The 12110-nt window shown below is 36.8% G+C and overlaps 2 protein-coding genes across 2 annotated transcripts; one reads left to right on the forward strand and one right to left on the reverse strand.

The window, feature by feature from the left end:
• The first annotated feature begins 1048 nt into the window (after positions 1–1048).
• LOC130726862 (histone H3-like centromeric protein CENH3) lies at positions 1049–5429 on the forward strand. Its single transcript, XM_057578183.1, has 7 exons — positions 1049–1145; positions 1224–1288; positions 1470–1515; positions 1618–1739; positions 1957–2031; positions 3961–4036; positions 5051–5429. The coding sequence occupies exons 1-7, from the start codon at positions 1106–1108 to the stop codon at positions 5104–5106; spliced, it is 480 nt and encodes a 159-aa protein (XP_057434166.1). The 5' UTR covers positions 1049–1105; the 3' UTR covers positions 5107–5429.
• Positions 5430–7852: 2423 nt separating this feature from the next.
• On the reverse strand, positions 7853–11600 carry LOC130724337 (tetraspanin-8-like). Its single transcript, XM_057575540.1, has 2 exons — positions 11012–11600; positions 7853–8428 (listed from the first exon to the last, which is right to left on the reverse strand). Exons 1-2 carry the CDS (start codon positions 11516–11518, stop codon positions 8135–8137), a joined length of 801 nt encoding a protein of 266 aa, XP_057431523.1. The 5' UTR covers positions 11519–11600; the 3' UTR covers positions 7853–8134.
• Positions 11601–12110: the final 510 nt, after the last annotated feature.

The raw sequence follows: 12110 nt of genomic DNA on the forward strand, positions 1-12110 counted from the left end.
GTGAAGCCACATTATGTAATGTTGCATAAAATTTGAAATCCAACGGTTATTTTATTATATAACCGTAGAGCCCTAACATGTAGGCTAAAAAGGAGCCATGATTACTCTAGGGTAGAGACGGCGGATGGGCAGGCGAAGTCAGACGCTAAAGCTTCTGATTGGAGTGAAGTCAGACGCTATGGTTTCTGATTGGACATGAAGTCAAAAGGGCAGAGGTTGCAGACGAATGACAGTCCCGTTCGAAATTCAAGTTCAAAAAATGATTGATCCCTCCAAGGCCTGGTAGTCGAGAATCAACATTTTTAGGGGGCATCTGTTGGCCCAAAATGTTTGGCCCAAAACGTATGAGGCAGTCGAAAAAACGCCAAGTTAAAGAGGTAGTCGAATTCGACAAAGGTACACTGGTAACCGTTGCTACAAACACGGGCATATTTAACACGTGCAGCATTGACTGAGTCAGTTAGGAGAGCATGTGTTTCCCACCACGATGGCTCATTACGTGGCCAAGAAGCAGTTGAAGAACACGACCCTCACCACTACGCATGGAACTTCCGGGGCAAGCATCAGATCGTGGGGGAATCAGACCCGCTAACCCATCCAGCAAGGAAGAAAACCGCCAAGGACACACGGGACATGGAGCTCTATAAATAGGAGAATCCAATTCAGAAAAAAGGTTCCCAACTCAGCTTTAAAAATCACTACAAAGCTCTCATGTCCGCATCAAAGAGACTCAACGAGCCTAACGTGATCATGGAGGAGTATGTTGCCGAACCAGCCGTTTACAATTCCTGCACTTAGATTTTCGAATTTGTTGTCGTTGTTGCTTTTGTTAGATTTACTGTCGAATTTATGAGTTTGGATTTATGTAAAGCTTTTCAATTAGTGGATTTTCGTAGTTTTTTTTTTTTTATCTCTTTGATCATATAATCACAACCTATATTTATTTTTCTAATAGTGTTTTTTTATGAAGCAAAAACTAAAGTGGAGCAAAAATTGGATATATATATATATATATATATATAATAAAATATGTGCGGTTTTGGTCGAAAAGGAGGCAAATTGGAAAATCAAAATTCGAAGCCGTTTCTTCTCTGCAAGCGTTTCCATGGCGAGAATCAAGCACGTTCCTGCTGCTCGTAGAACCGGTAACTTCCACTCTCACCCCTTCTTTCTCTTCAATTCTTCTTCGTTTTCGCAAAACCCTCACTTCTTCCCTTTCACAGCTCGAAAGAAAGCACCAACCGCAGCAGCACCATCCACATCTGCAACACCACAACAAACCCAATCAGTAACACATTCTCTCTTCTCTCTTTGGAAGAGTTTCATAATCATCGATTTAGTTTGTTTTTTCATGAATTAATTTGTTTAAATCACTGCAATGAGGGTTCAATTAACCGTTTTCATCAGCATTTATTTCCAAAGTTTTTATCTTTAAGAGATTTTAATGATGGGTTTTCAATTTTGTGAAGCCTGGTCGTCGAGAGAGGAGTAGAGAACAACAACGGGAACCGCAGTGTGAGTGTTCAAGTTGTTTCGTGGAATTAGGGTGATTTGTGGTGTTGAGTTGATTTTTTTTTATCATTTGTTGATTTTGGAAAAATGGAATGGAAATTGCAGCACCTGGGACTCAGGGGAAGAAGAAGAGGCGCAATAGGCCGGGAACGGTGGCGCTTCGTGAGATCAGGCGTTATCAGAAGAGTGTAGACTTGCTTATCCCTGCTGCCCCCTTTCTGAGATTGGTAAGTTGTTTACTTCTATAGTGGCGTCGGCGACAACTTTTTAATGATCATCAATATCACATACCCTTTGTTAGTTTTTAAGATCATGCTCTTTGTGGAATTGTGGTTTTTTTTTGTATTAACCAAGATTTGACTGAATTAGATCTCGTGGGAAGTTTGTTCTTACTGCTGTTGTGTTGTGTTGTGCATTTTTTTTCTTTTTAAATTTTGTCTGCAGGTTAGAGAGACTACACGTCAGTTATCTTTTGAGGTTTCTCGCTGGACAGCTGAAGCTGTGGTGGCTCTGCAGGAGGTATATGAACTTTTTTCCATGTTCATTTTAGTAATCACTTGTGTGCTTGCAACTTGCAAATGGCCATAGTCTTGGTTATCATGCAAATGCTTCTTCTTCTTCTTTTTTTGTTCAAAGGGAATTTGTATTGAAAAGTAAATTCATTTTAACCATTGTAGTCATAATCGCTATTACTATTGCTATTATGTTAGGTTATAAGGTCTTGAAATTATTTACGTATTGGCCAGAGTTGTTAATAGTGCACTATAGCGCCGTAGCGGCCTTTTTTTGCTCCTTGTTGGAGCGTAGCGGTGCAATTCAGAGTAGCGGCTGTTGCGGCCGCTATAGCAGAGCGCTATTTGGTGGAACTGATAAAATCCCCCAAAAAATGCCCTCTTAAAGTTAAAATAAGGCATTGTTGGGGGGGGGGGGGGGGTATTTTAGGGTCTTTGCTTCGGAAACATACTGAATTTGTACAGTTTGAGGAAGTCATCTAGAACTGTGATAGTAGTTGATAAAGAGGAAGAGTTGGATTCAGACGAGGATGATTGGTGGTTCTTGTTTAGGAAACTTTAATTTGAATTTTCATGTTCTCAGGCAGTTTAGTAAGCATTAGAGGCTTAAACTTCTGGGCTACATTGACTTCTCTTCCTGTATGTTTTGTTTAAGACACCTATTACTTTTTATTCTTAATAATGAGTACCATGAATTTTGAGTAGTTTGTATCAGTTTTGAGCATTTATATATCTGTATAGTCAAATTATGTACTCTGTATAAAATACTCAGAATAGTGGACACTATACCACTATAGCATTTTTTGGGGTCAGCTGCTATCCAAGATGGACTACTATGGTATTGGCTTTTTAAAAATTTTAAGCGTGTTGACCTACAAAAAGATTTGAGCCTATAAGCTTGTGATGTACTTATGATCTTTTTAATTTTTTTTATAAAATAGGCTTTTTGGACAGACTTTTCAAAAGGTCAGGTTAGGCATTAAAAAATGTCTCTAGGTAAACATGATACACTCAAGCCTTAGAAAGCTTGAGACCTAATTTATATCCACCCTTAAATAAGCATACTCATCAGTACTTTTTTTGGGCTAAGGGGGAATCCCACAGGAAGGGAGAGTGGGAATGAGGACCGGAGTGCATTCTAGGCTGAAACTGTGCACTTTCCATGCATGTCCCTGAACCCTAACGGGAACTTAAATTACGTCAGATCAAAAACTGAATTCAGAATGTTTATATTTGTTTAACCATAATAAAGATAGTGAACTTTATTATTGCTACCTATTGGGTTGAGCAGTACATTTATGTGTGCTTCTTTACATAGCAGCTAAGGCTTCTGTTCTCCTATCATTCCACTCACATAATCTATTTGAGAATCTGTTTCTACAACTTTGGCCATGTTTTGAATGGAAATGGAATAAAATCAAAATGGAAAGGATGGAATGAAAAAGAGCTGTTATCCCTGTGTTTGGAATATTATTGAGGGAGGAAAGGAGGGGTATAACTTTGAATTCTCAATCTAACCCTCATAACATTTTAAAGCAAACAAGTATATGAGGTAAAATAGCAAATGGCAATTTTTAAATAAAATCTATTTCCCTTAACTAACTCCCACGTTGGAGGGGGACAAAGTGAGTTCATGGAGAAATGGTTCCCCTCACATGACCTTCCCTTCCACAATATAAGTTTTGAACTCCGAGCTGGGGAAGTTACTCTCGTCCCATACTTCACTGCCGTTCCTCCTCCTCCCAAAGTTAGCTCTCATCCAAAAGACCACCATCTATATCTACTTCTCTGCTGGTTATTCCGGATGTCGTGTAGACTCCTTGTCAGCAGTGTTGCTGATTTTCTTATTATTTTAATATGATTGTAGCTGCTTTAAGAGTTATGATTCATAACATATTTCGCATATGACATGATGTTTTATTTTACAATCCTGCAGGCAGCGGAGGACTATCTTGTTACTATGTTTGAAGATGGAATGCTCTGCGCAATTCATGCAAAGCGCGTTACCCTTAGTAAGTTGATATGATTTTTAAGTTCTGTTCTCTGACTTTCCTTTCATTGATCATTACATCATTTACAAATTTATTTCTTATAAAATTAATGCTGCTTTTATTGGTGATGAATGAGTCTTTTTCTTGGTTACAAATGGATGAATTCTTTCCTTACTATATTAGTCATGTTTAAAGCAAATATTCTAGAGTTTGTAATCTGTGTGATGAAGTTTGCTTTCTGGACACAGTAAATGCTAGATAAAACGAATTGTTGTAGTGTAGTGGCTGGGAACGTTTGTCTATTTTTATAAAGCATCATGAATTGTTTCTATTGAGCAGAGCACTTGGAGTTCTTACTCACCATGTCCATTCACTCCCATCCTTTTGTTTCAGTATGTCCATGTGTAAGAAATGCTACTATTGGCTCTACCATGTAACTGGCGTCTGGCACATATTACATCTACTAAATAAATAATGAAAATGATAAATGTCAACTACTGCAAGGGTTGCAGATTGCATGGTTGATTATGATCAACAAATTTCAGTAATAGGAAATGTCATTCTTAAGCAGAGGTATTCTTGTGTTGCCTCCAGGCGGAGAGCTTGTTTCATACTGTCATCAATGTACTTAATTTGCCAATATTTAAATCAGTGTTGTCAAATATCTTCCATGGCGGCACCATTGCAGAATCTCATGGCGGGTTTTTGGCTCTCCGCCATGGCCGATATTCTGCCATACTCCACCATCATTATCATTATTTGTCAAATATGGCGGTTCTTGGCTCTTTGCCATAGTCCGTCATGCGCCATTAACAACACTGATTTAAATTAACAGAATACTTAGCAGTTCTGGAGGAAAATACTGAACAGAATCCTCAAATAGAACTTTGGTTAGCTAGTATTTCCCTAAGATCATTTCATTACTGCTGTATATTAATTGATTTATGTTTTTCCCTTACGAATATTTATATTTTGTTTCCTTTTAGTAGCCTAATATTTATATTTATGTTGTATTTACTTTTGTTGCTGTCTCAGTGAAAAAGGATATTGAGTTGGCCCGTCGGCTTCGAGGAATAGGAAGGCCTTGGTGAGGACAAGATGCCAGTATTGAACGCCATTGCTGCTCTCGTGTTACGTAAAAACTTGACTCAGTACAGACTAGAGGGTTTCAAAGAAGCCATTGCTGCTTGTAAACCCAGAACTCGTATATTGCTGTGATTATTTAGTCATTTAAAGTAGGAACTAGGCTAACTCGTGTATTGCCAATGACCAATTAATATCTTCATAGGTGATTTGTTGTAACCAATCATTGTTGAAAAGTTGTTTGCTACTGAGGCTGACTTCAAATTTGGCGAGCTATGTACTAGTTTACGGTTTACCATTATCTTAGTGAAATATTTCAAGATTATTGTCACTCATATTTACTTGCTATGGCAGATTGCTAGAAGGAACTCATGCCATTTTTTAGAATGATCATGAATCTACATGACCTATGTGGACATGACTATTATAGAATGAGAGTACCTTTTATATAATTTACGGTCTCTTGATTACATTGGTGTTGTGGGAGGGAATCATGCGATCCCACATATGATGTGTTATCTTGGCCATACAAGTCAGGTTTATTTTCCATACTCGGATGAACAAATCATGGGATTGATCAATTCACTCTTCATCTCAGCTAAGAGCTATCTGACCTCCTCCGTATCTGGCCGACTAAGCTATGGAATGGGCATGACGGTCCAGTGTTAAACTTGTTTTAGACAACTAGTCCCAAATTGTGCCTATTCATTTTATAACATAATTGTATTCTTTTTACTGTTTTTGTATTTTTGTTATATCTTTAGTTTTTTTATATTTAAAAATTACCATTAATGGCTTCTGGCTTCTGGGAAAGTTGAGATGAACTTCTACAACTTTCATGGGAGTTCAAAGACTAATTTTGATGTTTAGATGGTTAAATTAAGTCTGAAAGATATAACAAAGGTGATATCACATGTTTTGCTCTTGCAAGACTATTTACATATGGAGCTTATCTGCACTTGTGAGTCTCCAAGTGATCTTCAAGCAACAAATTTGCACACTATTATCTCCATCAAATAAACTGTTCGTGACAATGACCTAAATAAAAATAAAAGGAATATGAGGTGATCGCCTATGTTTCTTAACTTTCTTTTTGGGCTTAAATATGTTGGAGGTCCCTCTAAAATAGGAGTCCTTTGGTTAAGGCTCTTACAAAAGTTTTTGGGTGGAATAAGCCCCTAATGTGAAAATAATATATATAGTGATAAGCCTCTGTCGTGAGGTTCCGTTTAATTTCTGATGATTCTGCAAACGACGCTGACGTGGTTTATATTTTGTGAAAATTATTCAATTAAAGAGGGTGCCACATAAGTAAATGAGGGTTGAAAAAAATAAAAATAAAATAAAAACCCAAAGTAAAAAACCCAAGTACGTTTGGGGATTTTACTTGGGTTTTTTACTTTGAGTTTTTATTTTTTTAAACTCTAATTTACTTACGTGGCACCCTAATAATTTTCACAAAATATAATCCACGTCAGCGCCGTTTGTAGAATCATCAAAAATTAAACGGAACCTCGCGGCAGGGGCTTATCACTATATATTATTTTCACATTAGGGGCTTATTCCACCCAAAATATTTTGTAGGGGCCTTAACTAAAGGACCCCTATTTTAGAGGGACGTCCAACATATTTAAGTCTTCTTTTTGGTTGCTATAAAAGGTTAATATATAATAACGTAACAAACATACATAAGAAAATTGAAAATAAATCTCCTTCAATCATTTCTAAGTAGAATGTAGTGAGCTTGTGATTCATTACAATTCACATGGTTAAAAGGCTTATTCCACCTCGCAAAAAAGTAGTGGTTGGGGTGGGACAAGAATAGTGGAAAGTGGAAACAAAGGGATTCTATGCACTCAAGTTGCTGATAAAAGTTATCTCCGTGACATGTGTGCAGGTCACTAAGTTTCCATAAAATGTGTTTAATTATTTTAAGCGAGTATCAAACCCCAACCTCATGGGGTAAGATGAGGTAACCAACCACCCCAATACACATCTTCATCCACATTTTCATGCATACGACAAAATAATAATCATTATTTGAGTGAAAGGAGGAAAGTGGTCATTACATCTACGGTCACTACACGAGTCCACAGCAAATTTCATTATCCTTATGACTACATGTATTGAAAGAAAAGTAAGCTCTTAACTTATGTTTTAAAGATGAGGCATTGCCTTTTCAAAAAAAGAGGTAAAGGCATTGCTATATTAATATTTTAAAGAATCTTAAGTATCCTTTTCTTATTCTTTTAAATACTTTTTTTTATCACTTACAAAAAAAACCTTTTTATCAAATTGATTTTTTAAAAGATATACAATTACCATAAAATTTGTTTGCAGAGAATTAAAATAACAATATAAAACTTTTTTTGAAATGGTTTATAATTTTCTTGAATTGATTTAATAAAGAAAATCTTTAGAACATCAACACAATAACACCTTTGCAGGTTAATTTAATAATAGAAGTATTTTAAATTATTAATGTAACAATGCCTCAATCTTTGAAAGACCTAACTAGTTTTAATAGAATCTATTCCTTAATTCATATGGCTGTGGCCAACACATTAACATACATCCTATAGAAAATCAATAAAGCATAGTTAAGCATTCAGCTCTAGTAGGAGTCACAATGTGTGCAACTGCAAAGTATAGCTAAGCTATCTCATCATGAGAAACAAAAAGACAGTTTATTCTGAAAACATTTTTACTATTTTCTTTACAAATACTTTTTAACACCAAACTGAAGTGATCATATTAGGAAATGGGAATAGACTGTTGGAGAATGGACATAGCCAAAATATACAACTGTGAATATGGTAGGTAGTCTAGTGCAATATAAACTTGACACTTTACAATGAAAATAGCATAAACTGTCATATCCTATAAACACAATATAGAAACCAGAAAATTGGCCAAAATCCCATCAGCATACTAATAGTGCTAGCATCTTTGGTTCCACCGTAAAATGTTCTAGCAAACGTGTCTTGGATTATGTGTAAATCGTGAAACTACCAAACCTACAAGCTTACTATAGATCTACCGCTTCCAATTGTCATTCCTGTTATTCCGGAAGGCGCAACAACCGATGGAGTAGACGATAATCAGGAAAACGAGAAATATGACGTTCACAACAGCCACCTTCTTCCAATCAGTCTTAATGTTCTGCAGTAATCCAGCCTTGCAAGATTGGCAATTGAAGCACAGAACATTGGGGTCATTATCCCAAGCATGACAGTCTGGGTTTGAATAGTTTACACCTTCTGTCTTATTCCACACAGATGGGCCCTGGTATGTAAATCCACAGTCGTTTGATGGTTTACAACACCCAGACTGCACAAAACAACCCAAACAAAACAACATAAGACCTCAAATTTTACAAGAAACAGGCAAGTGAAGAAATGTACAATGAATATTGAGCTGAGCCATAAATTGGTAAATTCTACAACCCAGTCTTGAAAACAAGACAACACAAACTGTCATAAGAAAGAATTTGGCTCTAAATTAACTCAACTCAAGTAATAAGAAAAAATAATTAGTAGAGGAAATCACTGATAAATGATATACCACTATAATCATTAGATGCATCACAGAAAATTATTAAAGCTTAAGGTACAAACAGATAAGCAGTCACCAAACATGACATACCGCTATAATAATCAGTAGTTGTGTGTCATACAAAGTAACTAGGACAAAATATCCATTAAGCGAAGCAATTGATATACTTTGATGTTAATGTAGCTTTTCAAATCATTCGGAACATGGCATACCCCTCCAATCATCAGAACTTATCTTTCATACAAAATGATAGTATGAAACACTATTATGATTATTAGAAATTGGGAGGCCTATACTCAACCACAAAAGCTAGCTCAAGAGTTGAGGTTTGCACAACCCTTATAAACACTTGATTGGCCTTATCTCTAGCCAATGTGGGACTTCTAACACACCCCCTCACGTCCAGGATTGAACAGACTGGAACGTGGGAACAACAACGGGTGGCCCAAATATGGGAGGTCTCCACACAACAAATGGATCTAGGATAGGCTCTGATACCATATTAGAAATTGGGAGGCCTATACTCAACCACAAAAGCTAGCTCAAGAGTTGAGGTTTGCACAACCCTTATAAACACTTGATTGGCCTTATCTCTAGCCAATGTGGGACTTCTAACACACCCCCTCACGTCCAGGATTGAACAGACTGGAACGTGGGAACAACAACGGGTGGCCCAAATATGGGAGGTCTCCACACAACAAATGGATCTAGGATAGGCTCTGATACCATATTAGAAATTGGGAGGCCTATACTCAACCACAAAAGCTAGCTCAAGAGTTGAGGTTTGCACAACCCTTATAAACACTTGATTGGCCTTATCTCTAGCCAATGTGGGACTTCTAACAATGATCATTACAGCTAATGTGTCACCAAACTTTAGGTTATCAAGTCATTTGGAACATGACATGCCACTCTAACATTCAGTGTTTTTGTTTCACACAAAATAATTTGGCAGATGTAAAATGTTCATTAAGTAAAGCAGTAGAACACAACATACCAATATAACCATTCCTACTTGTGTGCCAAGGGAAGTAATTTAAGTGTAAGTAACATATCAATTACGTTAAAGAGTCTCAATGATTAGTGCTCAAACTTATGAAAAGCACCATTTGATAAACTTTGATCTTTAAACTAGTTTATGAAATATTCATCCACTACTTGATGAAGTTAAGACTAATTGAATGTTGGCTTACAAAGGGTTAGAAATGCATATAGTCCAAGATAGTAACTCCATAGTGTACATACGAAAGCAAGTTATCCAAATACAAAAAAGTTGGACCTATGCTCAGTTGAGAAAGTTCTAAAAAATTGATCAAAACCCAGAAATAATACATAAAGAAAAGCATACGAAAATGGGACAAGGAACCAAAGTCTGCTAATTGGCCCAAAACTTGGAAAGAGCTCATCAACAACAAAAAAGTAGTTCACCTTTTAGCCTAAGAAAACTTGCATCCATTATGCCTTAAAAAAATAGGCCAAAAAGTAAGAAATTCCGACAGAAATGCATTGGAAACAAGGCTGATGAAATAAAAATACAACAAAGGCAAACAACCAAACAAAGATTAAAACAGCATCTTTCAAAAAGTGACTTCAGACAAAGATATAAAATAACACACACCCCACCTGCTCATTATTTGATCTGACAAATAATACTTTTTTTCCAGAAATCTATTTGAAAAATACCATTCAGAAGACAAAGTAGAGACCTTAAAAAACTAAAGATGGTGGACAAAAAGCGAAAGACACTGCTTGGCATACATATATATACTGGAGTAGAGAGACAAGCTCAAATTCAACTATAAGTTTAGGGTCTACTGGAGACAAGCAAATTGTAAAGTAATCTTCAGTAGAAACTTGCTCAAAAGTAAACATAAAAGCCTCCAAAGAATACTATCTTTATCATCAAATGAAACCAAAGGGGGAAGATAAGACTAATAGCAATATCTCAACACAGAACTAGATCTGCATTAAAAACATGCAAATAGAGAAATTTGAAACAAACATATTATCAAAAGTAACCATGATGCCTCGAAAAGAAAAACTATCATCAAAACCAAACTATAGGCGAAAATACTCAATAATTCAACTCAAAACCAGATCTCCATTAGAAAGTTGAAACAAATATATTGCAGAATCAAGCACAAAATTTCAGATATGAAGACTACAACAACCACCACCCCAGAAAAAGGAAACAAAGTAAGCTCAAAACTTCACAAAACCCCACATCAAAACACAAAAGAAAAGATGCAACTAGAGAAATATGGAACAAACCCATCACAGAATCAAGCTCAAAATTGCAAAACAAAGACTTAAATGCTAAAAAAAAACCAGACACCCAGAAATGGAAATCCAGAATACCTGAAGAGCAGACAAGTTCTCAGCATAGAACTGCTCCGCAGTGTCGTTAACAAACCGGTTCCGAAACTCAGAGCAAAGCTTCCCCGACCCAAGACAACTCCTTATCCTGTTCCAGTTTCCAGTACTATTCACCCTCTTCTGCAACCAGTTCGAGTAATCTCCAAGCCTATACTCCCTATAACCTCTACCAGAAAGCGCTTCACCAGCACCCTTGTTGGTAACAGCAAACGCGAAGATGGTGAATGCGAAGACGAGGACGATGAGGAGGAACATGACGAGGAGGTAGACCCAGAGGAGCCATGAGACGCGGCAGCACGCGCCGACGAGACCGGCGAGGGAGACGAGGAGGAGGAAGACACCGAGCGCGATGATGGGACGCTCCAGCCAGCGCTCGCAGTCGGTGCCGGGTTGCTTGCTGAGCCAGACGCCGGTGACGAGAATGGGAATGGAGAGGAGGAGTGTGAGGAAGTTCAGGAGGCCGATGAGGTTGTTGCTGAGACGAACCATGGTGAGGTGGTTTCGTTATCTTGGTTGCTACCAACAATGGTTCAAGAGTGAACTCACTCACTGGCCTAAACGTGCTTGTGAATGACATGGTAAAGGGAATTTGATTTTAGCGGCTCAGCAAAAACCGTTACTAAACCTCATTTTTCATTATGAAAGACTAAAATTAAACTATCATAAAAATTAGGGATTAATTAACCAAGGTATCCCTACATCTGACAGCCGTTAGGGATTAATTTAACCATTAATTGAAAGGAAAATAACTTTTTGTTGTTGTTGATGAAGGCTAATCATGCATCTATATCAAATCATGGAGGTATCACTTGTTAATTTTGTCAACGAGATGCTTCATTTTGAATGAGAATTTACATTCTAATTCTAGAAGGGTGTTTATTTTAAAGTATATATCTAAAGTACAATTTGGAATAGTGATTTTTTTTTATTTACAAAAAAGGTGAATTTGAAAATGTAATTTTCTTTTTGAACTAAGGGAATTATATCAACTGACAATTATTAGATTAATTTTAATTTTATTGAACTCTACTATTATATTGAGTGGTTGGTATATTTCAATAAATCATTTTCACAAATTTTT

Source organism: Lotus japonicus, chromosome 6 (assembly GCF_012489685.1).
Source record: "Lotus japonicus ecotype B-129 chromosome 6, LjGifu_v1.2".
NCBI lineage: Eukaryota > Viridiplantae > Streptophyta > Magnoliopsida > Fabales > Fabaceae > Lotus > Lotus japonicus.